The sequence below is a fragment of the Ovis aries genome, chromosome 4 (genome assembly GCF_016772045.2).
Source record: "Ovis aries strain OAR_USU_Benz2616 breed Rambouillet chromosome 4, ARS-UI_Ramb_v3.0, whole genome shotgun sequence".
Classification (NCBI taxonomy): domain Eukaryota; kingdom Metazoa; phylum Chordata; class Mammalia; order Artiodactyla; family Bovidae; genus Ovis; species Ovis aries.
In genome coordinates this window covers 44,949,275-44,972,341 of record NC_056057.1, presented here as the reverse complement: position 1 = coordinate 44,972,341, position 23,067 = coordinate 44,949,275, and the positions used below count along the sequence as shown (strand labels likewise).

The window sequence follows — 23,067 nt, the reverse complement described above, 5'->3', positions numbered from 1 at the left end:
GCACCCCCAATTATTTCAGTAACTAGGTTTTCTTCTTCATAATTGAGAAGCACAAATGACTATTTACATGGTCATAATGGGGCCATGATATAGTAAATGTTTATTCAAATGTGTAGACTAAAGGCTCTTACTTACTTTTACTTTTTTACTTTTACTTTACTTACTAAAGGCTTTTACTTTATGTTTATGTACTTTTAATATTGACCACATACTTAAAACAGATTATTCAAGTCAAGTAGAAACATAAGATCCCAAACAAACTTTATTCATATAGAACAATAAGGGTATTAATAACTCAAATACTGAAATGATTAGGTTTTGGGTCAACTAGAAGTCACCCAAATAGTCACTAGAAGACTATTTTAATGGAAGCAGTATAAAATTACATTTGGTATTTTTCTCAGTTCTCTGGCATTCTTCAAGCTTGCAAAGATTCAGTACACTTTAATAATAGTTTGCTGAACAGCAATAAAATGAACTCATGTCCTTAGAAGTCAGTCTCTTACAAAAAAGACGTTATATCCAAGCTCTATCAAAGCCCCAGCCAGTAAGGCCCATAAAGGAATGAAGACATAGGACAGATTCATGGTAGTAAACTGTTCCAGTTTAGCACAGAGTGCAAGACAGAAGGCTAATTTAAGTAACATTGCAATGAGGTACCAGGCTTTTTTTTTAATATTGTGTGATCCATGTCGAGGGTCAAAGCCAGACTTACATCGCCCAGCCATTTTCACAATCAGCATGACAAGAAGGATAGTATCAAATATCCAGACTGGAATAAATATGAGGAACCAGTTCCAAGGTGCCTTCTCATCCAGTTTCAACACCAACATGATCAAGAAGAGTAATGTGAAAAGCCAGGTGAGTAGTACTCTCTGAGCCAAGGACATTCTCATTTAAACAATTTAAAGAAGCTGTTGCAGGGTCGAAAAAAGGGAAATATATCCTAAGAGAAGGAAAAAAAAAGTCAAGATCTTAAATTTTGGTACCAGAAAAAAAATTATTTCTATTCCTGGTTTACAAAGCTGGCTCTTTTTCTCTCATAGATTTCCTAATTTTGAAAACATTTTATCATCTCCCTTTCATAGTCCATCAAATTTGTAGCCATCTTTGATAACATCACATCCATCATTCCATACAGCTGTGACAAAATGTAATTTTTAGTATATCCACTGGGTGTAAGTTCTATTCAAGATGTTTTAAAAACAGCCTGCTTTTCTTCATTGTTTTTCACACAAATCCAGGCACTCAGGATTTCTTCCCTGTACCTCAGGGATGTTCTTAATTACCCTTTCTTTGTACATTTGCACACCTATTAATTTTCATTCAGTATCAAGGAATACTAAGAAAAAGCATTCAAAATCAAAGAAAGGGTGGTATAAAGCCAGGAGAGGAGTTTTAATAAGGAGGGAACAGTTAAAAACAATTACTACATTAAGTAGAACTATGATTGTACAGAGGTCACTGGGCTAAGTAACATAGAACACATTGGTAACACTGGATTTTCACATAGCTTAATCCATGGGTCTTACATTTTTTAATCACATTTTCTCAAAGTTCTTATAAATACCTATTTTCTTAGTCTAAAACTTTTTAGTAATACCCATTTTTTTTGGTTTGTGGTATATAGCTTTTTTACTACTTGCTACCCAATAATCAAAACCACTTAAAAAACTTGTGATTACTGGATGCGAGATTGTTTAATAATTGGAACTATTTCTTACATTCCGATCCTGTCTTACTGATGGATGTCTGTTTTGCACTAGTACTGTATCGCTGTTACTAGATATGTTCTAATATCTGGGAGGCCTAGCATCTACTTACTATTTTCTTCTCCAAAATATTTTCTCTTATTTGGCCCTTCTAGTTTTTCAATGCTAAAATCACTAAATCAAAAAAACTCGGAATTTTGATAGGGATCCATCAATCTGTAATACTTAAGTATAAACACATTTAATCTTCACATACAGGTTTACAGTATGTTCCATATTTATTCCAATTTTTATATCAGTCTTGTGACCATCTGGAAAAAGGGTAAACAGAATGGCAAGTCAGAAGCAAGGTTGCATGAAGTTGGGTGAGGAGCTAACAGAAGATAATGAAATGCAAACAGGTGACAACATTTTATTTCTCTGAAACACTGGGAGAAGAGAAAATAAAAGACAAGACTTACGATGAGGATGATGAAGGATCAAGAAGAGATTTTCAGTAGAGAAACTATAAACAAAGGGAAATAAGCCACTGGGGAATGACAGACTGAGGATGAGAGAGCATATGAGATGGCAAGGGGAAAGATAAGCAGGCCATTCGGATGGTAACAGAAGTATGGGTGACAGGAGTAAAAATGCAGGGAGATAAGAAATAAGGAAAAAGGGAGGAAACTGGCTAGATAAATCAAATGTCCTAGCCTATCATCTTTAAGTAGTTATATTCTAGGACTAACTTTGATTGTTACATCTTTACTGCTTTAAACAGTGGGTAGCTATCACGGTGCAGGAGTATACATCTCTGTTTCATTTCAGTAATGATCTCAGTCTCCCAGCTCCCTTCTTCTTTCCCTTATACTACCCATGTGCTTGCACTCAATTTGTTTACTTAGCTTGAAGATACTTCATACTGCAGTATGAAAAACAGATGCTTTTGCTCCCAGGAAGGCATTTTCTGTGCTGGTCTCCTTTCCTGGCTAGAGGCTGCCATAATGGGATGTGGAACCAAATTTGGAAGAAGAGGCGGAGAGGTGTGTACTGATTAGTAACTACAGATGGGTTTCATACTGTAAATTCAATTTGCTCAGTTCCAGTTTCCAATCCCTCTGGCCGTTTTTGTTAACTTTAAAAAAAGTTTACGATAATACATTTGCTTAAACATAACTTCTATCAGCCAGCCATTAAATGAGTCAAGCTTTCCGCCTCCCTCCCCCAACATAGGTCTGAGTAGTAACTCAATAAGAAGGGTAACTGCATTCAAAACAGGTGCTTTAAGATTGGAGGTCAAAAGACTGCAAAAAAAAACACAACCTTGTGGCTGCAAGTTTTTTTTACGTGGGATGCAACAAAGTTTTGTGTGCACTTTCACTAAAAGCACTCTATTGATACTTAAATGATGCTTGAAGAATCACGGGTGCTGGGGTACAAAGATGACATACAACTCCGATTTATTAATAAATCTCCATTAATTTATTATATTTGTTTCCTACTACTCTCCTTTCTCTTTTAAGGAGGGTGGGGGAGCTGCACACTCCAAAATTTTTTAAAGTATTTTTCATCTGAGGTGATTATGTTTTGCATCTGAAGACAGTTAAGTATATACCACCTATCTGCCTAACACCTGCACTTCCCCTAAATGGAAATCTAAAGGGCCCTGCCCCCACACAGGTCCAGCATCTCGGTATCAGGTGTGTGTGGACCCGATAACTTGTCCGTGGTGCTTGCCACACCATTTCCATTTCCCTTCCCGCGACTGCCAGTACACTTCCATGAACTCGTCCTATCCCAAAGACAGTTTTGCTTAATAAGCCCACAACAAAGAATTCCTCCAGTCACCTTCGAAAGGTACCTACTTCCAACAGCCTTGGCCAACCTGACCATCCCTCAAAGGAACAGCGTTCTGCTTACATTTACCCGATTTTCGGGCCTACATGTCTCTAGTATTTCAGGGCGTTTCTAAGGGCGTTCCTAAACTATCCGTACCCTTCAACTTCAAACGCCGACGGTCCGACAGCGGCGCCCTATCCGACTCCCCCCATTCTGCACTGTGGGCCCAGTACATTTTGGAGTTGAACGCAGTTCTTGTACGATGTGATCCACAACGCAAACAGAAGCCTGCTGCCAATCCGGTGGATGTGGGGCTGGAGGGTGAGGGGATGGGGGCGGCGACAAGGGAGGCAGACACAGGGTAGCGGGCGGGGGGCTAGTGCACTTCGGGGTATGCCGGCTCGTCGGAGCCCTGGACTCACCCGGCAGTTCCGCTGTCTGGAGAGCGGAGAGGGGCTCTAAGATCAGGAAATTCGCCAGTTTGGATCCTTGGCCTTTTCCACACTTCTTCCCCCATTAAATCCAGAAGCCATCACATGATAGTCAAGAAAAAGGTACCTCAACTCCGTCTCTTCAAACGACCACAGTACAGGCTCTCTCGGGTGTACCTTAGAGCCGCGCCCACATCCGGGGCAGGGTCTAACCGCCTGGGCCTCTCCTATAGGTAGAGAGAACGCCAATCAGAGAGCTCAGAGGCTCCCTCCCCTGAATTAATTGGGCCATTCAGCCGCCAGTGCTAACCAACCGACATTTTCGTACAATCTGGTTTGTCAAAAAGATGGCTATAATAGAAGCCATTGGGCCCGCCTCTTGACTGCTACGGGCTAGCAGGAAAGTCAGTCTAAGCAAAGCCGGGAGCGTCCGTGGTCCCATTGGGCCTACAGCTGCCAATTAGACTTTGCAGCGCTCAGCCCCGCCCCCGCGGGGCGCCCCGCCCCTCCTCTGGCTCTGCCAGTCAGAGCCCTGAGACTGCAGGCTCCAGCGCAAAATCCTGCGGGAGAGGGGGTGGGGCGGCGGATCTGGAGGCGGCGCGCCCGCGGGCAGCTTCGTTGTGACTCCTCAGGCTCCCGCGGCGGCGGTGGCGCTCGCCTCGGTGTCTCCCGCGCGCACCCTAGCCGCCTCTAGCGGCGCGGCGCCCTTTCCTAAGGTAAGAGCCGGCATCACCTCCACGCTCGGGCGGGCCGTGTGGAGGTCGTTGGGTTCTGACATAAGCCGAAAATGAAGGTGGATGAGGGAGGAGAGCGGCGAGTGGGATGGAGGTGGGGGCTCCGGGGTCAACGCGTCGTCCTCCCGGCCCGTGACTTCGTCGGGCAGCCGCCGGCACCTGCGCTCCGGGATCCTACCATTTGGCCGGCGGCGGAGGCTCAGTTTCCCTCCTCCCGAACCCGGGCAGTTCTTGAGCGTGGATGGTGACGGCCCGAATCGCAGCGCCGCCTCTCGCCCCTCCCGCCCCTTCTCAAGGCCCCTCTCCTTCGCTTCCTTCCCGTGGCGTTCTGTTGGGGGCGCGTCGGGTCCGAGGGCGTGTGCGGCCAGCGGGTGGCCGAGTCCCGGGCAGAGGGGAGCGGCCAGAGGAGCGAGCTCGGAAGAAGGAGGCGACTCTGTGCGCGCTGAAAGCCGGCTGGCGGGGGTCGCTGCCCTGCCCTCGCTGAGAGGGCAACAGTTTTCTGATTCCAGGACTGACTGCGGAGCGGGTGCTGAAATCCTTGGCGTGGGCCTTAAAGGGGTATTTCTTGTCTGGAAACAATGCCGCGGTCCATCAGCGTGCTTCACATTTTCTTATTTTATTCTGTCTCATGTTGACAGCCAGTGTTTTGGTATTGTTTCTTCAGGTGATAGCTTTCTAATGCAGTGTCTCTTTGTAGAACTTTGGAGAGTATTCTGTCGGTAATCTGATACCCTTTTAATTTTTAGCGTGGTCCCCCTCCCCCTCAAAAAAGGACCTGCTTTATAACAACATGTACTGAGTAGGGAACTGCAGAATCTGGGACAATTTCTTAATCTCAGTATCTGTTGACATGTACCAAGTAATTTTAAAATTCGTGTGACTGTATTAAGTGTTTTGTCATTTACACTTGCTTTCTTAATAGTATATCCTACTTACTTTGATATTAGTCTGTTATTTGTGGTACTTTGATTTTATAGTTTTTGGTTAGCTTTAGCCAACTAGGCTTTTGAAGATTTGTCCCCCCTCCCCCTTTGAGATTGTGGCCGTAGCCTTAGTATTTGCTCTTGTCTCAAGGGGTTATGTATTTTTAAAAACTCTTTTCCCCCCAAACTGATAGCTTTTTAAAGTTTTAAGGGGTAAATTCTAAAAATTTGGAAGTTACACACTTCAGCCTAAAGATCCATAAAAATAGCATAACAATATAAAATCCTAACTTTTTGGAGTAACCGCTGCTATGTTTAAGGGATGGCAGTGGGTCCTCCCTGTCCGGTTCAGTGACTTAATCCTCTAGATTGCAGAGAAATCTTGCAGGTGTGGGGAGAATGAGCTATGTCTGAGACCAGAACACAGGTGGTTCCAGGAGCGTTTTCTTGTTGGGAAAATAGCATGCCTCCCTCACAATTTAGTTGTCTGTGTGCATCCTAGATAGTATTAAGTTAGGTGGTAATAAAGTAGAAAGTGTCTGTGTCTAATTTTCAAAGTTTCTGGTAGGGCTTGAAAATGAGGTAAGCAAATAAAATATACAGTGGGGACACTCTTGCATGGTCAGACTTCCAAGAATAAACTTTTTTTGAATCCAAACTGGCACTGGCCAGTTGGCTGTAAAAGTCAAGTAAGCGACCTGACCAATTTTTAAGCCATGAACCTTTTTGGCTAGTCCATTTCATTCAAAATTACAAGGAATTTTTTTTTTAAAGTTTTTATTGGATATAGTTGATTTACAATGTTGTTAGTTTCAGGTGTACAGCAAAGTGAATCAGTTATACATATATCCACTCTTTTAGACACTTTTCCTGCGTAGGCTATTATAAGTATTGAGTAGAGTTTCCTGTGCTATGCAGTAAATCCTTATTATCTATTTTATATGAAGTAGTGTCTATATGTCAGTCCCAATTTTCCAATTTATCTCTCCTCTTTACACCCAATAACCATAAGTTTGTTTTCTACATCTGTAACTATTTGTTCTGGAGATAAGTTCATTTATACCCTTTTAAACTATTCCACATATAAGTGATATCATGTGGTGTTTGTTTTTCTCTGACTTCACTCAGTATGACAGTCTGTAGGTCCATCCATGTTGCTGCAAATGGAATTATTTCTTTCTTTCTTTATGACTTGAGTAATACCAACATTGCAAGAATTCATAATGAAAAAGGATTCCCTAGACTGAGCTGAAGAAAATTTAGGGTAGCATGTAGAAAAAAATGAGATCAAAAAAATAGTTCAGTTGCCTCTGTATTACCTCATTTAATCGTTATAATCCTAAGAGGTAGCTACAGTGATTACTGTCCTCCTATGAGTTAACGTAGTTAACACATGTGTTCAGGATTTCTCAGATAATAAGTTTAGAGGTGGAATTCACATCTAAGTGACCTAATTACAAAGCCTCTGTTCAAAACTGTTGTGTTTTACCATCACAGTAAAAATGGCTTCATACAGATTTGGTTGAAGGCGACTAATCAGTGGAAAATAATGCTTCAGAATAAACTTAATATTTGGTAACACTTTGCGATCACTGTATAGTAAGCACTGTTGACTATTGCTGGAATGTAAGGATGGAGTCCTTCCCTGTCTTTGAGGAACATCCCTTTAGTGAGAGAGAGAGATGTGAACAAATAATGGTAATACAATACAGTGTATATTGTACTATAAGAGAGTGCCATAAAGTCTGTGGTTTCATGGAAGGAGAATTGAGTTAAAGTTCAGACCAGCATTTGAATTCCTGTTTTGCTTTGTGACCTGGAACATGATACCAAATTTCATTCATGTTTAGTTTCCTTATCTGTTAAGTGGAGAGAATAATATTTCAAAGAGGAGTAGTAAGCAAGATATGTAAAGTATTGGCTTATTGGTATGTGGATGAATAAAATCCTGAATGAGGAATAAGAAACAAGTAAATTGAACAGAGTTGAGGTGGGTTGGAGGTTTACCAGGGCGCTATCTCTAGAGCCTTAAGGGTGACTGATAACTTTTATTAGTGGGGAGGAAGGGCATCAACACAGACAGAACACACAGAATCAGAGGCAGGATCTCAGAACAGGAATATGGATTGTTGAGGGAATGGCAAGTAATTGTGGCTCTGTATACAAAGTATTTGCAAAGGCCAAATGTAACTGGTAATTGTGTAGAAATGTGGCTGGGCAATTTTAGTAGTTAGAAATTATATATTTTATAAGAGTATCTCAAGAGTGTGAATTGTTACTTTTTTATTTAATATGTACTTTTTAATACTTATTAAAACTGATTTCCAAATGTGTTCAGGCAAGCAACTATTTCATTATGATATTTATCTTAACCAGTAAAAGAAGACTAAGGCAACTGCACCTAATTCAAGGGAAGCATTTGGGGATTATTTTAAAAAGAAAAATAATCTTGAGAATTCCCTGGATGTCCAGTGATACACTTCCACTGCAGGAGGTGCGTGTTGGATCCCTAGTTGGGAACTAAGATTCTGTAGGATGTGGGGTGCCACCAAACAAATGAAAGTAAAATAGTCTTAACTGATTGCCTTTCCTTAACCTGACCTACCGCGTTGCTGCGTAGAGTCAATATTGCACACTACCCTTGGCATATATTTTACCATCTTTTCTGACCCAAAACTTGAGATGTGACAGTCTAACAGAATGTTTTAAATTGAGACTGTCCTTGAAAACCTGAGAAAAAGTCCCATGCTTATGTCTTCTCTTCAGGATATCACAGAACCATAAATACTCACATTGGATTTATAAATGTGGATCACTTGATAACTAAAATCATATGACTAAGTTGAAAATACCAAATGACATTTAGGAAAGCTGCCTTTTTAGTCCAACTTGTTAAGTGTCATGTAGATGCGTAAATGACACAAAATAATAGAGGTGAGCTTTCAGATGAAAAAAATTGCTTCCTAAAACAGGTAATTTTAGAAGATTAGGAAAGAAAATATGTTGGACTTCATTTTGAACAGAATTTTGAACAGAAACTGGGGCAGGAAATGGCTGTGGCTGAACCACTACCTGATAATAATCATAACATGATTAAATGTGACATTTAATGAGAGGAAGTAAAGGAGAAAAAGTGCACTGTATGCAGCTTTCCAGTTTTAGAAACAGTAGGGAAAGGGGCTATTAAAAGTGTATCTACAGAAATTTTGAAGACATGTAGTAGGCACACTTGTTGCATGGATGAAATCACCTTGGTCAAAAATTAAGCAAGAGGCCTCTTAAAGGTAGCAGAAAGCTTATGAAAGTTATGTGTCACAAGTTTTGGTGCCCTACAGATCTAGTTAGTGTCAATTCTGCACTCTACCAGTTGTCTTAGTTTTCGGCTCATCATGCAATCTTTTTCAGAGTTCAGTTCAGTCGCTCAGTCATGTCCAACTCTTTGCGACTCCATGAATCACAGCACGCCAGGCCTCCCTGTCCATCACCAACTCCCGGAGTTCACTCAAACTCACGTCCATCGAGTCGGTGATGCCATCCAGCCATCTCATCCTTTGTCATTCCCTTCTCCTCCTGCCCCCAATCCCTCCCAGCATCAGGGTCTTTTCCAGTGAGTCAACTCTTCGCATGAGGTGGCCAAAGTATTGGAGTTTCAGCTTTAGCTTCAGTCCTTCCAGTGAACACCCAGGGCTGATTTCCTTTAGACTGGACTGGTGGGATCTCCTTGCAGTCCAAGGGACTCTCAAGAGTCTTTTCCAACACCACAGTTCAAAAGCATCAATTCTTTGACGCTCAGCTTTCTTCACAGTTTTAGTTTTATTTAATCATAAAATGGAGATACTTTGCAAAATTTTGAAAATGAGATGAACTAATATATGTGAAGCATTTGATAGATGGCCTGGCTTATAAAACTTGCCAAAAAAAAAAGTTGCTGCAGTTCAACCAAGTTGAAAAGATGTACTTAAAAAAAAAAAAATACAATTCTTGAGGTTTCCCTGGTGGTCCAATGGCTAGGACGCTGAAGTCCTGAAGTAAGGGGCTCGAGTTCAATTTCTGGTCAGGGAAATAGATCCCACATGCCCAACTAAAGATCCGCATGATGCAATGAAGAGTTAGCATAGCCAAATAAAATAATATAAATATTAAAAATGTAAAAAAATATAATTCTCAAGTAGAGTCAGGAAAGCCAGAAAATGGCAAACAGTGAAAACTTTAAAAGGAGGCAAAGGATATTACATAGGTAATAAGCAGAATTCAGTAAAGAACGGAATAATTACAGCCACATACAACAAAAAAGGGAAAAGGTAGGGAGAGAGCTTCACATTCCCAAATTTTTTTCTGAAGAAAGTAGGTCAGGCTCATTAAACCAGATAGAGCAAATAAATAGGGTGGGCTTCCCCGGTATCTCACAGAAGAACTGTACAAAAAGGATCTTTACAACCCAGATAATCACGATGGTGTGATCACTCACCTAGAGCCAGACATCCTGGAATGTCAAGTCAAGTGGGCCTTAGAAAGCATCACTACGAACAAAGCTAGTGGAGGTGATGGAATTCTAGTGGAGCTATTTCAAATCCTGAAAGATGATGCTGTGAAAGTGCTGCACTCAATATGCCAACGAATTTGGAAAACTCAGCAGTGGCCACAGGACTCGAAAAGGTCAATTTTCATTTCAGTCCCAAAGAAAGGCAATGCCAAAGAATGCTCAAACTACCACACAATTGCACTCATCTCACACGCTAGTAAAGTAATGCTCAAAATTCTCCAAGCCAGGCTTCAGCAATACGTGAACCGTGAACTTCCAGATGTTCAAGGTGGGTTTAGAAAAGGCAGAGGAACCAGAGATCAAATTGCCAACATCTGCTGGATCATGGAAAAAGCAAGAGAGTTCCAGAAAAACATCTATTTCTGCTTTATTGACTATGCCAAAGCCTTTGACTGTGTGGATCACAATAAACTGTGGAAAATTCTGAAAGAGAAGGGAATACCAGAGCACCTGAACTGCCACTTGAGAAATCTGTATGCAGGTCAGGAAGCAAGAGTTAGAACTGGACATGGAACAACAGACTGGTTCCAAATAGGAAAAGGAGTACGTCAAGGCTGTATATTGTCACCCTGCTTATTTAACTTATATGCAGAGGACATCATGAGAAACGCTGTCACCATTGTTGTTGTTTAGTCATATCTGACTCTTTTTGACCCAGTGAACTGCAACACACTAGGCTTCCCTGTTCTTCACCATCTCCCAGAGCTTGCTCAAGCTCATGTCCATTGAGTCGATGATGCCATCCAACCATCTCATCCTCTCTCATCCCCTTCTCCTCCTGCCTTCATACTTTCCCAGCATCAGTGTCTTTTCAAATGAGCTAGTTCTTCACATCAGGTGTCCCAAGTATGGAGCTTCAGCATCAGTCCCCGCAGTGAATATTCAAGACTGATTTCCTTAAGCATTGACTGGTTTGATTTGATCTCCTTGCAGTCCAAGGGACCCTCAAGAGTCTTCTCCAGCACCACAGTTCAAAAGCATCAATTCTGTGGTGCTCAGCCTTCCTTATGGTTCAATTCTCACATCTATACGTGAGTACTGGAAAAACCATAGCTTTGACTAGATGGACCTTTGTCAGCCAAGTAACGTCTCTGCTTTTTAATACGCTGTCTAAGTTGGTCATACCTTTTCTTCCAAGTAGCAAGTATCTTTTAATTTCAGATGGTGATTGCAGTCACCATCTGTGGTGATTTTGGAGCCCAAGAAAATCAAGTCTGTTACTGTTTCCATTGTGTGCCTGCCTATTCGTGATGGGACTGGATGTCATGACCTTTGTTTTTTGAATGTTGAGCTTTAAGCCAGCTTTTTCACTCTCCTCTTTCACCTTCATCAAGAAGCTCTTTAGTTTCTCTTCACTTTCTGCCATAAGCTTGGTGTCATCTGCATATCTGAGGTTATTGAAGTTTCTCCCAGCAGTCTTGATTCCTGCATGTGCTTCATCCAGCCTGGCATTTCACATAATATACTCTGGGAATAAGTTAAATAAGCAGGGTGACAGTATTCAGCCTTGAAATACTCCTTTCCCGATTTGGAACCAGTCAGGTGTTCCATGTCCAGTTCTGTTGCTTCTTGACTTGCATACAGGTTTCTCTGGAGACAGGTAAGGTGGTCTGGTAGTCCCTCTCTTTAAGAATTTTCCGGTTTGTTGCCATCCACACAGTCAAAAGCGTTAGCGTAGTCAGTGAAGCAGAAGTAAATATTCTTCTGGAATTCGCTTGCTTTTTCTAGTGGAATTTGGCAATTTAATCTCTGGTTCCTCTGCCTTTTCTAAATCAACTCAAACGTGGAAGTTTTTGGTTCATGTACTGTTGAAGCCTAGCTTGGAGAATTTTGTGTGTTACTTTGCTAGCATGTGAAATGAATGCAGTTGTGTGGTAGTCTGTACATTCTTTGGCATTGCCCTTCTTTTGGATTGAAATGAAAACTAACCTTTTCCAGTCCTGTGGCCACTGCTGAGTTTTCCAAATTTGCTGGTATATTGAGTGCAGCACTTTAAGAGCATCATCTTTTAGGATTTGAAATAGCTCAACTGGAATTCCATCACCTCTACTATCTTTGTTTGTAGTGATGCTTTCTAAGGCCCACTTGCCTTCGCATTCCAAGATGTCTGGCTATATGTGAGTGATGTCGCCATATGTTGAAGAACATATCATCTTTTCTTCTCTTGTATTGCCTATTCTGGTGAATGGCTCTTCTGATGTTCAGGCCGGGAATCATGGAATATCCTTTCTCTTTTATTCCCCATAGCTTTCAAGTCCAATCAGTCACTACATCTGCTAATTCTCTCTACTAGTTGTCTATTTTATTAATGCTTATCCCAACACCGACTCCAAGTTAATAAAAATGCTCATTACCACTGACTTATTTCATGTCCTTGTCATTTTATTACTGTCTCTAGTCTCTTTACCATTTTTTTTTTTTTTTTTTGACTTTGAGCCATTCAGGATCTTAGTTCCCTGACCAGGGATCAAACCTGGGCCCCCTGCAGCAGAAGTGCAGAGTCTTAACGACTGAACCACCAAGGAAGTCCCAGGTCTCTTTGATTTTAATTTAGCCTCATGTTAACCAATTCTCTACACAGCTTCCTTCCAGAATGATTTTACTGAAATACTAACATAGCCATATCAAATTTCTATCTGTAATGCTTGTACATGATAGTTAATAAATATTTGATCTCTCCAGGTATTGATATCTTAAACTTAAGATGAATTTAAGTGGCTAGCATACTTACACCTGGAGTTTTCTTTATGGGAAAGATTTTCACTTCAAATTCTATTTATTTAATTTATTATTTCTTTTTACTTCTTTTATTTATTTCTTTTTGAGTAAGCGTCAGTTGTTTGTATCTTTCAAGGAACTTGTTAATTTAGTCTCAATTGTAATAACTTCAGGGGCATACATGTTCATAGTATTCCTTTATTATCTTTTTAATATCTCTAAGATCTGTAGTAATGTTTTCTTTCTCATTCCTGACTGTTAATTTGTGTATTTTCTCACTTTTTTTCCTGTTCAGTCTGGCTGCAAATTTGTTTTGTTGATATTCTCAACGAGCCAGTATTTTTTTTTTCTAATTGATTTTGTGTTTTCAGTTTCAGTGATTTCTGTTCTTACTTCCATTTTGTTGTTTGCCGCTGCTAAGTCACTTCAGTCGTGTCCGACTCTGTGTGATCCCATAGACGGTAGCCCACCAGGCTCCCCTGTCCCTGGGATTCTCCAGGCAAGAATTCTGGAGTGGGTTGCCATTTCCTTCTCCAGTGTGTGAAAGTGAAAAGGGAAAGTGAAGTCGCTCAGTCATGTCTGACTCTTAGCGACCCCATGGACTGCAGCCTACCACATTCCTCTGTCTCTGTCCATGGGATTTTCCAGGCAAGAGTACTGGAGTGGGGTGCCATTGCCTTCTCTAATTTTTTTGTTTGTTTGTTTACTTTGTATTTTATTTGCTTTTGATTTGTTAGAATCTTAAAATGTAAACTTATTGTTATTGTCTTGTAATATAAATTTTTAATGCTATAAAATTCCCCTCTAAATAGTGATTGGAGTGCATCTCACAAATGTTGATATTCGTGTTTTCATTTTTGTTCAATTCAAAAATCCTTGTTGATTTTGTTTGTGGTTTCTTCATTGAATCTGTTGGTTATTTAAAGGTATGTACATAAGTTTCCCAATATTGAGGTATTTTTCAGATGTTGACTTCTGATTTAATTTCACTGTGGTCAGAGAACATACGTGGCATGACTTGAGTCATTTTAAATTTATTGCGACTTGTTTTATAAGAGTGTCATCTCTCGGTTAATGATTCATGTGTGCTTGAAAAGAATGTTGGGTGGAGTGTTCTATAAATACTAATCAGATCGAGCTGACTGACAAAATTTTCAGCCTTTTGTATCCTTACATATTTTATGTCTGCTTGTTCTCTCCATTTTTGAGAGAAGGGTGTTGAAATCTCTGACTATAATTGTGGCCTTGCCAATTTCTCCTTGTAGTTTGATCAGTTTGGCTTCATATATTGGTAGTTTGAAGTTCTGTTACTTGATGCATGCATATTTAGGATTGTTATCTTTTGATGAAGTGAATCTTTTTGTCATTGTGAAATGACCTTTGGTAATATGCTTTTCTCTGAAGTCTACTTTGTATTGCCACTCTAGCTTTGTTTTGAGTAGTGTTAGTGTTATTTCTCTTTTTCCACTTGAAAACTTTTTACTTATTTGTATTTAAGCTGGATTTCTGGTACACGGCATATAGTTGGACCTTGCTTTTTCTTTTCTTTCTTTCTAATCCAGCTTTCTAATCTCTGCTCTTAATTTAGACTATTTACATTTAATGTTATTATTTTGTTGGGTTTAAATCTTCCTTCTTGGTACATGTTTCTGATTTGTTACATCTGTTCTTTGTTCTTTTTTTTCTTTACCTTCTTTTGTATTTGAGTATTTTTATGATAATAAATACTTTATTTGAGAATTAATTATCTGTAGCTTTAAAAAAATTTTTGCTGCTTGTTTGTAGTGGCTATATATATGTTTAGCTTATCACATCTACCCTGAGTAAAACACCACTTTTCATTTCATGTCAGTGCCTTGTAACGGTATACTTCTATTGTGCTATTGTCATACATTTTGGTTTTACGTGTGTTAAAAATTCCACAGTGTATTTCTACTTTTTCAGCTTTACGTGGTCAATTGTCTTTTAAGGGGATTGGTGGCTCAGATGGTAAAGAATCCACCTGCAATGCTGGAGACCTGGGTTTGATCCCTGGGTTGGAAGATCCCCTGGAGGAGGGCATGGTAACCCACTTGAGTATTCTTGTCTGGAGAATCCCCACGGATGGAGGAGCCTGGTGGGCTACAGTCAGTGGGGTTGCGAAGAGTTGGACACGACTGACTAATTAAGTACAGTGAGCTTTTTTTTTTTTAAAGCTCTTACATTTACCCACATATTTACCATTTTCAGGGCCCTTCTTTCCTTTGAAATTCTTTTTCCATCTGGTATTTTCCTTCTTCCTGAAGTACTTACTTTAGTATTTATTGTAATGGTTGTAATGCGGTATTACTGATGAAATTTTTTTCAGCTTTTGTATGTCTGAAAAAATACTTTTTTGAAATATATTTTTGCCAGGTATAGAAACTTAGATCAACACCTTTTTTTTTTTTCCCCAGGAGTATGATAATACTGCACCACTGTCATCTCATTGCATTTTTGCAGTGTGAAATCTGCTATCCTTATTTCACTATACTGAAAATGTTTTTTTCCTCTGGCTGCTTTTAAGATCTCTTTATCATTTGTTTTAAGCACTTGTAGTAAGATGTGCCTAGTTATTTTATGTTTCTTAGGCTTGGGGTTTATTGAACTTTGAAGCTTTACTGTTTTTATCAAATGTAGAAGAAATTTGTCCGTTATTTCTCCAGATAGTTTTTTTGTTTCTTCATTCTTCTCATTCTGGTACTAGTTATTCATATATTATGCTTCTTGATAATGTCCCACAGCTAACTGCTGCTTTCTTCCTTTTTTTTTTTTCTCTCCTTGTTTCAACTTGGACAATGTCTCTTGCTCTGTCCTCAAGATTACTAATCTTTTCACTTTTTGATTTGCTATTATCTCATTAAGTGTATTTTTCTTTTTAAATTTTTTTATTTTTGGCTGCACTGGGTCTTTGCTGCTGTGCTTGGGCTTTTCTCTAGTTGCAGCAAGCAGCAGCTGCTCTTTATATGGGGTGTGTGGGCTTTTCACTGTGGTGGTGTCATCTGTTGTGCAGCATGAGTTCTAAGACTTGGGGGCCTCAGTAGTTGCAGCTCCCAAGCTCTGGAGCACAGGCTGAATAGTTGTGGAGCACAGACTTATTTGCTTCACAGCATTTGGGATCTTCCTGGACCAGGGATTGAACCTGAGTCTCCTGTGTCGGCCAGTGTGTGAAGCACCTCTGAAGCCCCACGGTATTTTTCTTAATAGGCGTTTTCATTTATAGAAGTTTGATTTGAATCTTGTCTGTATCTTAAATGTTTCCCCTTTATTTGTTCAGGCTTTCTTCTCCTTTTTTGAATAAAGTTGATCCTTCCACAATGTGGGGGTTAGTGGTGGTGACTGTTCACACAGTCAGAAATCTTTGTATAACTTTATAACACTCTATGTCATGGTTCTGCATCTGCAGATTCAACCAATCAGATCATGTAGAAATGTAATTTTTTAAAAAATTGTGCGTAAGAGAAACTACACAGTTCAAACTATGTTTTTTGAGGGTCAACTGTATACATGGCGTTTATACTGAGGTTTTTTTTAATTGTAATTAAAAAGTACATAAAATTTACCATCTCAGTCATTTTAGTATACAGTTTAGTAGTGTTAATGTTTACATTAATGTTGTCTTGAAACAGCTTTCCGAAACTTCTCATCTTGCAAATCTGAAACTCTGCAACCATTAAACAACTTAAAAACAACTACTATTTATGCTTTCCTCCAGTCCCAGGAAGCCATTCTTCTGTTTTCTGTCTCTGTGAACTTGGCTATGCTAGGTACCTCAAATGAATGGGATTACACGGCATTGGTCTTTTTGTGACTGGCTTATTTCACTTAGTTTAACGTCCTCAAGATTCATCCATGTTGTGATGTGTGGCAGGATTTCCTTTAAGGCTAAATAATATTCTATTGTATAATTTTCTTTATTCATTCATCCATTGGTGGACATGTGGGTTATTTTCATTGCTTGGCTGTTGTGAATAGTGCTGCTGTGAACTTGGATATGCGACTATGTCTTCAAGACCATGCTTCTTTTGGATATATCCCCAAAAGCAAAGCTCAGTCAGTAAAGAATCTGCCTGTAGTACAGGAGACTCAGGTTTGATCCCTGGGTTGGGAAAATCCCCTGGAGAAGGAAATGGCAAACCGTCCCAGTGTCCTTGCCTGGAAAATCCCACGGGTAAAGGAGCTTGGTGAGCTGCAGTCGTGGGGTTGCAAAGAGTCAAGCATTACAGAGCAACTAACGCTTTTACTTTCCAAAAGCAAAATTGCTGGATCATTTGGTAGTTCTATTTTCAAATTTTTTGAGGAACCTCCATACTATTTTCTGTAGTGATTGTGCCACTTCAGCATTATACCAATAGTGTACATGGTTTCTGACTTTTTCACATCTTTATCAACATTTGTTATTTTCTATTTTGCCGATACTTGGTATCATAATGAATATAAAAGTGATATCTCATTATGGCTTTAATTTGCATTTACCTAATGATGCGAAGAGTTGACTCACTGGAAAGACCCTGATGCTGGGAGGGATTGGGGGCAGGAGGAGAAGGGGACGACAGAGGATGAGATGGCTGGATGGCATCACCGACGTGATGCACATGAGTTAAGTGAACTCCGGGAGTTGGTGAGGGACAGGGAGGCCTGGCGTGCTGCTATTCATGGGGTCGCAAAGAGTTGGACACAACTGAACGACTGAACTGAACTGAATGATTGATGATGTTGAGCATCTTTTCATATGCTTGTGGCTATTTCTATATCATTGGAGAAATGTCTATTCAAGTCCTTTACCATTTGTAAATTGAGATATTTGATTTTTTGCTCTTAAGTTGTAGTTCTTTATATATTCTGGATATTAATCCCCTATCATGTATATAGCTTGCAAATATTCTCGTTCATCCATAAGTTGCCTTTCACTCTATTGATTATATGCATTGATGCACAAAACTTTTAAGTTTTATATAGTCTCATTTGTGTATTTTTACTTTTACTGTCTTAGGTTGTGCCTTAGGTATCACAACCAAGTAAATCACTGCCAAGTGCAGTGTCATGAAGTTTAACCATAAATTTTCTTCTAGGAGTTTTATAGCTTTAGGTTTTATTTTTAGGTTTTTAATCCACTTTGAGTTAATTTTTGTGTGTGGTGTTAGTTAAGGGCCCACCTTGATTCATTTGCGTGTGTATTTTAATTTTTCTGCATACACGTTTTTGAGGAGACTGTCCTTTCCCCGTTGAATGATCTTAGCATTTTTATCAACGATTATTTGACTGCATATGCAAGAGGTTATTTCTGGGCTCTGTTCTATCCCAGTAGTTTGTTTATCTTTATGCCAGTAGTACACTGTAGCTTTGTAGTATGTTTTGAAATCAGAAAGTGTGACTCCTCCAGTTTTTGTTTTTACAGAATTATTTTGAGCACCTGGGATCCTTCAAGATTCTATGTGAATTTCAGGATGGATTTTTCTATTTCTGGAAAAAAATGCCTTCGAAATTTTGCTAGAGATTGCATTGAATCTGTAGAGTATTTTGGGTATGGACATGTTAATATTCAGTCTTCTAATCCGTGAACATGCATTTCTTTCTGTGTGTCTGTGTCTGTATATGTATACATGCAACACATACATACGCATCCCATATTTTGTGTACAGTAGCTGTTTTAGTCATATCACTTCTGTCATTTCTAGATCCATTTCTTATAACTGATTTTTCTCCTTATATGGATTATATTTTCCTTTTTGTTTATGTTCCTGCTAATTTTTGTTGGATGCCAGACATTGTGAATTTTGTTGTTTAGAGCTATCTTTTTTTTTTTTTTGTATTCTTTTCAATATTTTAAGATTTGTTTTGGGACACAGTTAAGTTACTTGAAAACAGTTCTTCAAAGCATGCTTTTTAAGCTTTGTTAGATGAATCCTGAGCATCCTTTAGTACAAGGCTAATTTTAGCATTATTCTGGAACATTGCCATCTCATTTGAGTCTTAATATTCCTCTGTCTCTATGAACTTCAGTTTTATTTCCTGAAAACAAAGTCATTCCTCCATAAACATTGTATGATGATAAAAAAAATCAGGAAATTAACTTTGGTATAATACTGTAATCTGTAGATATTCACATTTCACCAGCTATCCTAATACTGTCCATTTTGGCAAAAGTGCAGATTCACATCCTGCCTTTACTTGTCATGTCTCTCTAATTTAAGTTGGAACAATTCTAGAGCCTATGTTTATGTTTCATGATACTGACATTTTTCTAAAGTTTTGAGGCCATTCATTTTGTTGAATGTCCTTCAGTTTTAGTTTGGTCGATTTTCTCTCAAGATTAGAGTCAGGTTATATACTTTTGACAGGAATATCACAGACTTAATGTTGTGTTCTTTTCAGTACATTATATCAAGAAGCAAATGCTGCAATTTCTCCTATTACTGATGATGATAATTTTTATCGTTTAGTTCTGATGATATCTGCCAGGTTTCTCCTAGGTTAAGTCATTATTTTACTCTTTGCAACTAATAAGTACCTTGTGGAGAGATCCTTTGATTATGTAAATATCCTGCTGCTGCTGCTGCTAAGTCGCTTCAGTCATGTCCAACTCTGTGCAACCCCATAGACAGCAGCCCACCAGGCTCTGCTGTCCCTGAGATTCTCCAGGCAAGAACACTGGAGTGGGTTGCCATTTCCTTCTCCAGTGCCTGAAAGTGAAAAGTGAAAGTGAAGTCGCTCAGTCATGTCTGACTGTTAGCAACCCCATGTATTGCAGCCTTCCAGGCCCCTCTGTCCATGGGATTTTCCAGGCAAGAGTACTGGAGTGGGGTGCCATTGCCTTAACTTGCCCATTGGCTTTAATATCTATTGATGATTCTTGTACGAATCAGTTATCAGGATAGTTTCATAAAAGTTCTCATCACAAGGGAAAAAAATATGTAGCTGTGTGAGGTGATGGTTAACTTACTGTGCTAATCATTTTTGCTCTGTATACATGTATCATACCATTATGTTGTGCAACTTAAGCTTATACAATGTTAGGGCAACTATATCTCACTAAAATTGCGGGGGGGAAAGATGGTTGAAAATTGGTGATTTTCTTTTTCCCCAGTTCACTAATTTCTTCTGTGTTTATTAGCTGACTTTCTGCTACAGAAAAAACTTCATTCTCTTATTTATTTGCCCATTCATTCATACTAGTATAGACTCATTGTTTCTTATTTTATTCTTTTGACAGTGTCCCTATTATTCTTGGAGCACTTTAATTTTTTTAATGTTTTTTATTGTGGTAAAAGTCACATAGTATAAGATATACTGTTTTAACCATATTTAACATTTCAGTGGCACTAAGTACTTTCACATTGTTGTGCAGCTCTCAACATCATCCATATACTGAATTTTCCACTTTCTTAAATTGAAGCACTGTCTTCATTAAACACTAAGTCCCCATTCCCCATTCTGACCCCTAACCCTGGCCCCTGGCATCTACCAGTATACTTTCTGACTTTATGAATTTGACTGTTCTAGGTACCTTGTGTAAGTGAAATCAAGTAGTATTTGTTTGCACCTACTCTATAATGTGTTTCTAAAGTTAATATTAGTCTTGCAAACAGATTGTATCTTCGTTTTCTCCTTGTGCTATACAGTGAAAGAAAGAAAGTGAAGTTGCTCAGTCATGTGCGACTCTTTGCAACCCCATGGACTGTAGCCCACTAAGCTCCTCTGTCCATGGAATTTTCCAGGCAAGAGTACTGGAGTGGGTTGGCATTTTTAGTAGGTTCTCATTAATTATCTATTAGTTTATACACAGTAGTGTGATGTCAGTCCCAATCCCCTACCCCCCAACTTTGTGTCCATACATTTTTTTCTCTGTGTCTGTGTCTCAATTACTGCTTTGAAAACAAGTTCATCTGTACTATTTTTTATAGATTCCACAGAAGTGAGTTATATACAATATTTGTTTTCCTCTTTCTGACAGACTTCACTCTATATGACAGTCTCTAGGTCCATCCACGTCTGTATAAATGGCACAATTTCATTCATTTTTAGACTAATATTCCATGGTTATATATGTACACATCTTCTTTATCCATTCCTCTGTCAGTGGGCATTTTGGTTGCTTCCGTGTCCTGGCTGTTGTAAATAGTGCCACTGTGAATATTGGGATGCATGTGTCTTTTGGAATTATGGTTTTCTCCTGGTATATGCCCAGGAGAAGGGATTGCTGGATCATCTGGTATTTCTGCTTTTAGTTTAAGGAACCTCCTTACTGTTCTCCATAGTGACTGTATCGTTCCCACCAACAGTGTTAGAGAGTTCTCTTTTCTCTACACCCTCTCTAGCGTTTCTTTGTAGATTTTTTTGGTGATGGTCATTCGGCCTGGTGTGAGGGGATACCTCATTGTAGTTTTCATTTGCTTTTCTCTAATAATGAGCAGTGTTGAGCATCTTTTCATGGATTTATTGGTCATGTGTATGTCATCTTTGGAGAAACGTCTGTTTAGGTCTTCTGCCCAATTCTTAATTGGGTCATTTTTCTGATATTGAACTGTATGAGCTGCCTGTATATTTTGGAGATTAACCCTTTGTCAACTGCTTTGTTTGCAGTTATTTTCTCCCATTCTCAGGGTTGTCTTTTCATCTTGTTTATAGTTTGCTTTGCTGTGCAAAAACTTCTAGGTACCCTCCCCCTTGTTTTTTCATTACTCTAGTACATAGGTCGAAAAAAAATCATCTTGCTGTGATTTATGTCAGTCTTCTGCCTATATTTTCCTCTAATAGGTTTATAGTATCTGGCCTTACATTTAGATCTTTAATCCATTTTGAGTTTATTTTTGTGTGTGGTGTTAGGGTGTGTTCTAATTTTATCTTTTTACCTATAGCTGTCCAGTTTTTCCAGCACCAGTTATTGGAAAGGCTATCTTTTCTACACTGTACAGTCTTATCTCCTTTGTCATAGGTTAGGTGGCTATAGGTGTGTTAGTTTCTCTCTGGGCTTTTTCTCCTGTTCCATTTATATATATTTCTGTTTTTGTGCCAGTACCATACATACTGTCTTAATTACTGTAGCTTTGTGGTATAGTCTGAAGTCAGGGAGCCTGATTCCTCCAGCTCCGTTATCTTTCTTAGGATTGCTTTGGTTATTTGAGGTCTTTTGTGTTTCATGCAGATTGTAAAAATTTTTGTTCTGTGAAAAATGCCACTGGTAATTTGATAAGGATTGTACTGAATCTGTAGATTGCTTTTGGGATCATAGTCATTTTCACAGTATTGATTCTTGCAGTCCAAGAACATGATATATTTCTCTGTGATGCCTTTGACTTCTTTCATCAGTATCTTAGAGTTTTCTGCATGTAGATCTTTTGTCTCCTTAGGTAGGCTTATTCCTAAGTATTTTATTTTTGTTGCTGTAGTGAATGGGATTATTTCCTTACTTTCTGTTAGTGACTTATCATTGTTAGTGTATAGGAATACAAGATATTTTTGTGCCTTAATTTTGTATCCTGCAACTTTACTAAATTATCTGTTGAGTTCTAGTAGTTTTCTGTTAGAATATTTAGGATTTTCTATGTATCATATCATGTCATCTGCAGTGACAGTTTTCACTTCTTTTCCAATTTGGATTCATTCATTTTATTTCTTTTCCTTCTCTGAGTGCTGTGGCAAGGGCTTCCATAACTATGTTGAATAATAGTAGTGAGAGTGGACATCCTTGTCTTGTTCCTGATCTTAGAGGAAATGCTTTCAGTTTTTCACCATTGAGAATGATGTTTGCTGTGGATTTGTCACATGTGGCCTTTATTATATTGAGGTAGGTTCCCTCTGTGTCCACTTTATGGAGATTTGGGTTTTTTTGTAAATAGGTATTGATTTTTGTCAAAAGTTTTTTCTAGGAACAAATAAGTGACCTGGAGGACAGAATGGTGGAAATCACTTCTGCAGAACAGAATATAGAGAAAAGAATTAAGAGAAATGAAGACAGCCTAAGAGACTTTTGGGACAACATTAAACATACCAACATTCGCATTGTAGGAGTCCCAGAAGGAGAAAAGAGAAAGAAAGGACCTGAGAAAACACTTGAAGAGGTAATAGTGGAAAACTTCCTGAACATGGAAAAGGAAATAGTCACTCGAGTTCAGGAAGCACAGAGAGTCCCAGGAAGGATGAACCCAAGGAGAAACACACTGAGAC

The 23,067-nt window shown here is 39.1% G+C and overlaps 2 protein-coding genes and 1 non-coding gene across 6 annotated transcripts in view; 1 reads left to right on the top strand and 2 right to left on the bottom strand.

Annotated features, from left to right (window-relative positions):
- Positions 1–244: 244 nt before the first annotated feature.
- Positions 245–4,144, bottom strand: TMEM60 (transmembrane protein 60). 2 transcript variants are annotated; one of them, XM_004007816.6, is made up of 2 exons: positions 3,956–4,144; positions 245–946 (listed from the first exon to the last, which is right to left on the bottom strand). In XM_004007816.6, exon 2 carries the CDS (start codon positions 894–896, stop codon positions 495–497), a length of 402 nt encoding a protein of 133 aa, XP_004007865.1. In that variant the 5' UTR covers positions 897–946; positions 3,956–4,144; the 3' UTR covers positions 245–494. The 2 variants fall into 2 exon arrangements, with proteins under 2 accessions (XP_004007865.1, XP_042105095.1); XM_042249161.2 differs by having other exon boundaries at positions 4,092–4,144.
- A 440-nt stretch (positions 4,145–4,584) lies between these two features.
- PHTF2 (putative homeodomain transcription factor 2) overlaps positions 4,585–23,067 on the top strand; it is a 134,270-nt gene continuing 115,787 nt past the window's right edge. The window contains exon 1 of one of the 3 annotated variants that reach the window (XM_027968562.2): positions 4,585–4,680. The gene's annotated coding sequence lies outside the window, so the exon portion shown is untranslated. Of the gene's footprint in view, positions 4,681–5,028 lie in introns of those variants that run through there. The other 2 variants (XM_060414647.1, XM_060414648.1) reach the window with 2 other exon arrangements.
- On the bottom strand, positions 12,617–12,689 carry TRNAR-UCU (transfer RNA arginine (anticodon UCU)). Its single transcript has one exon. It is a non-coding gene; the product is annotated as a tRNA-Arg (tRNA).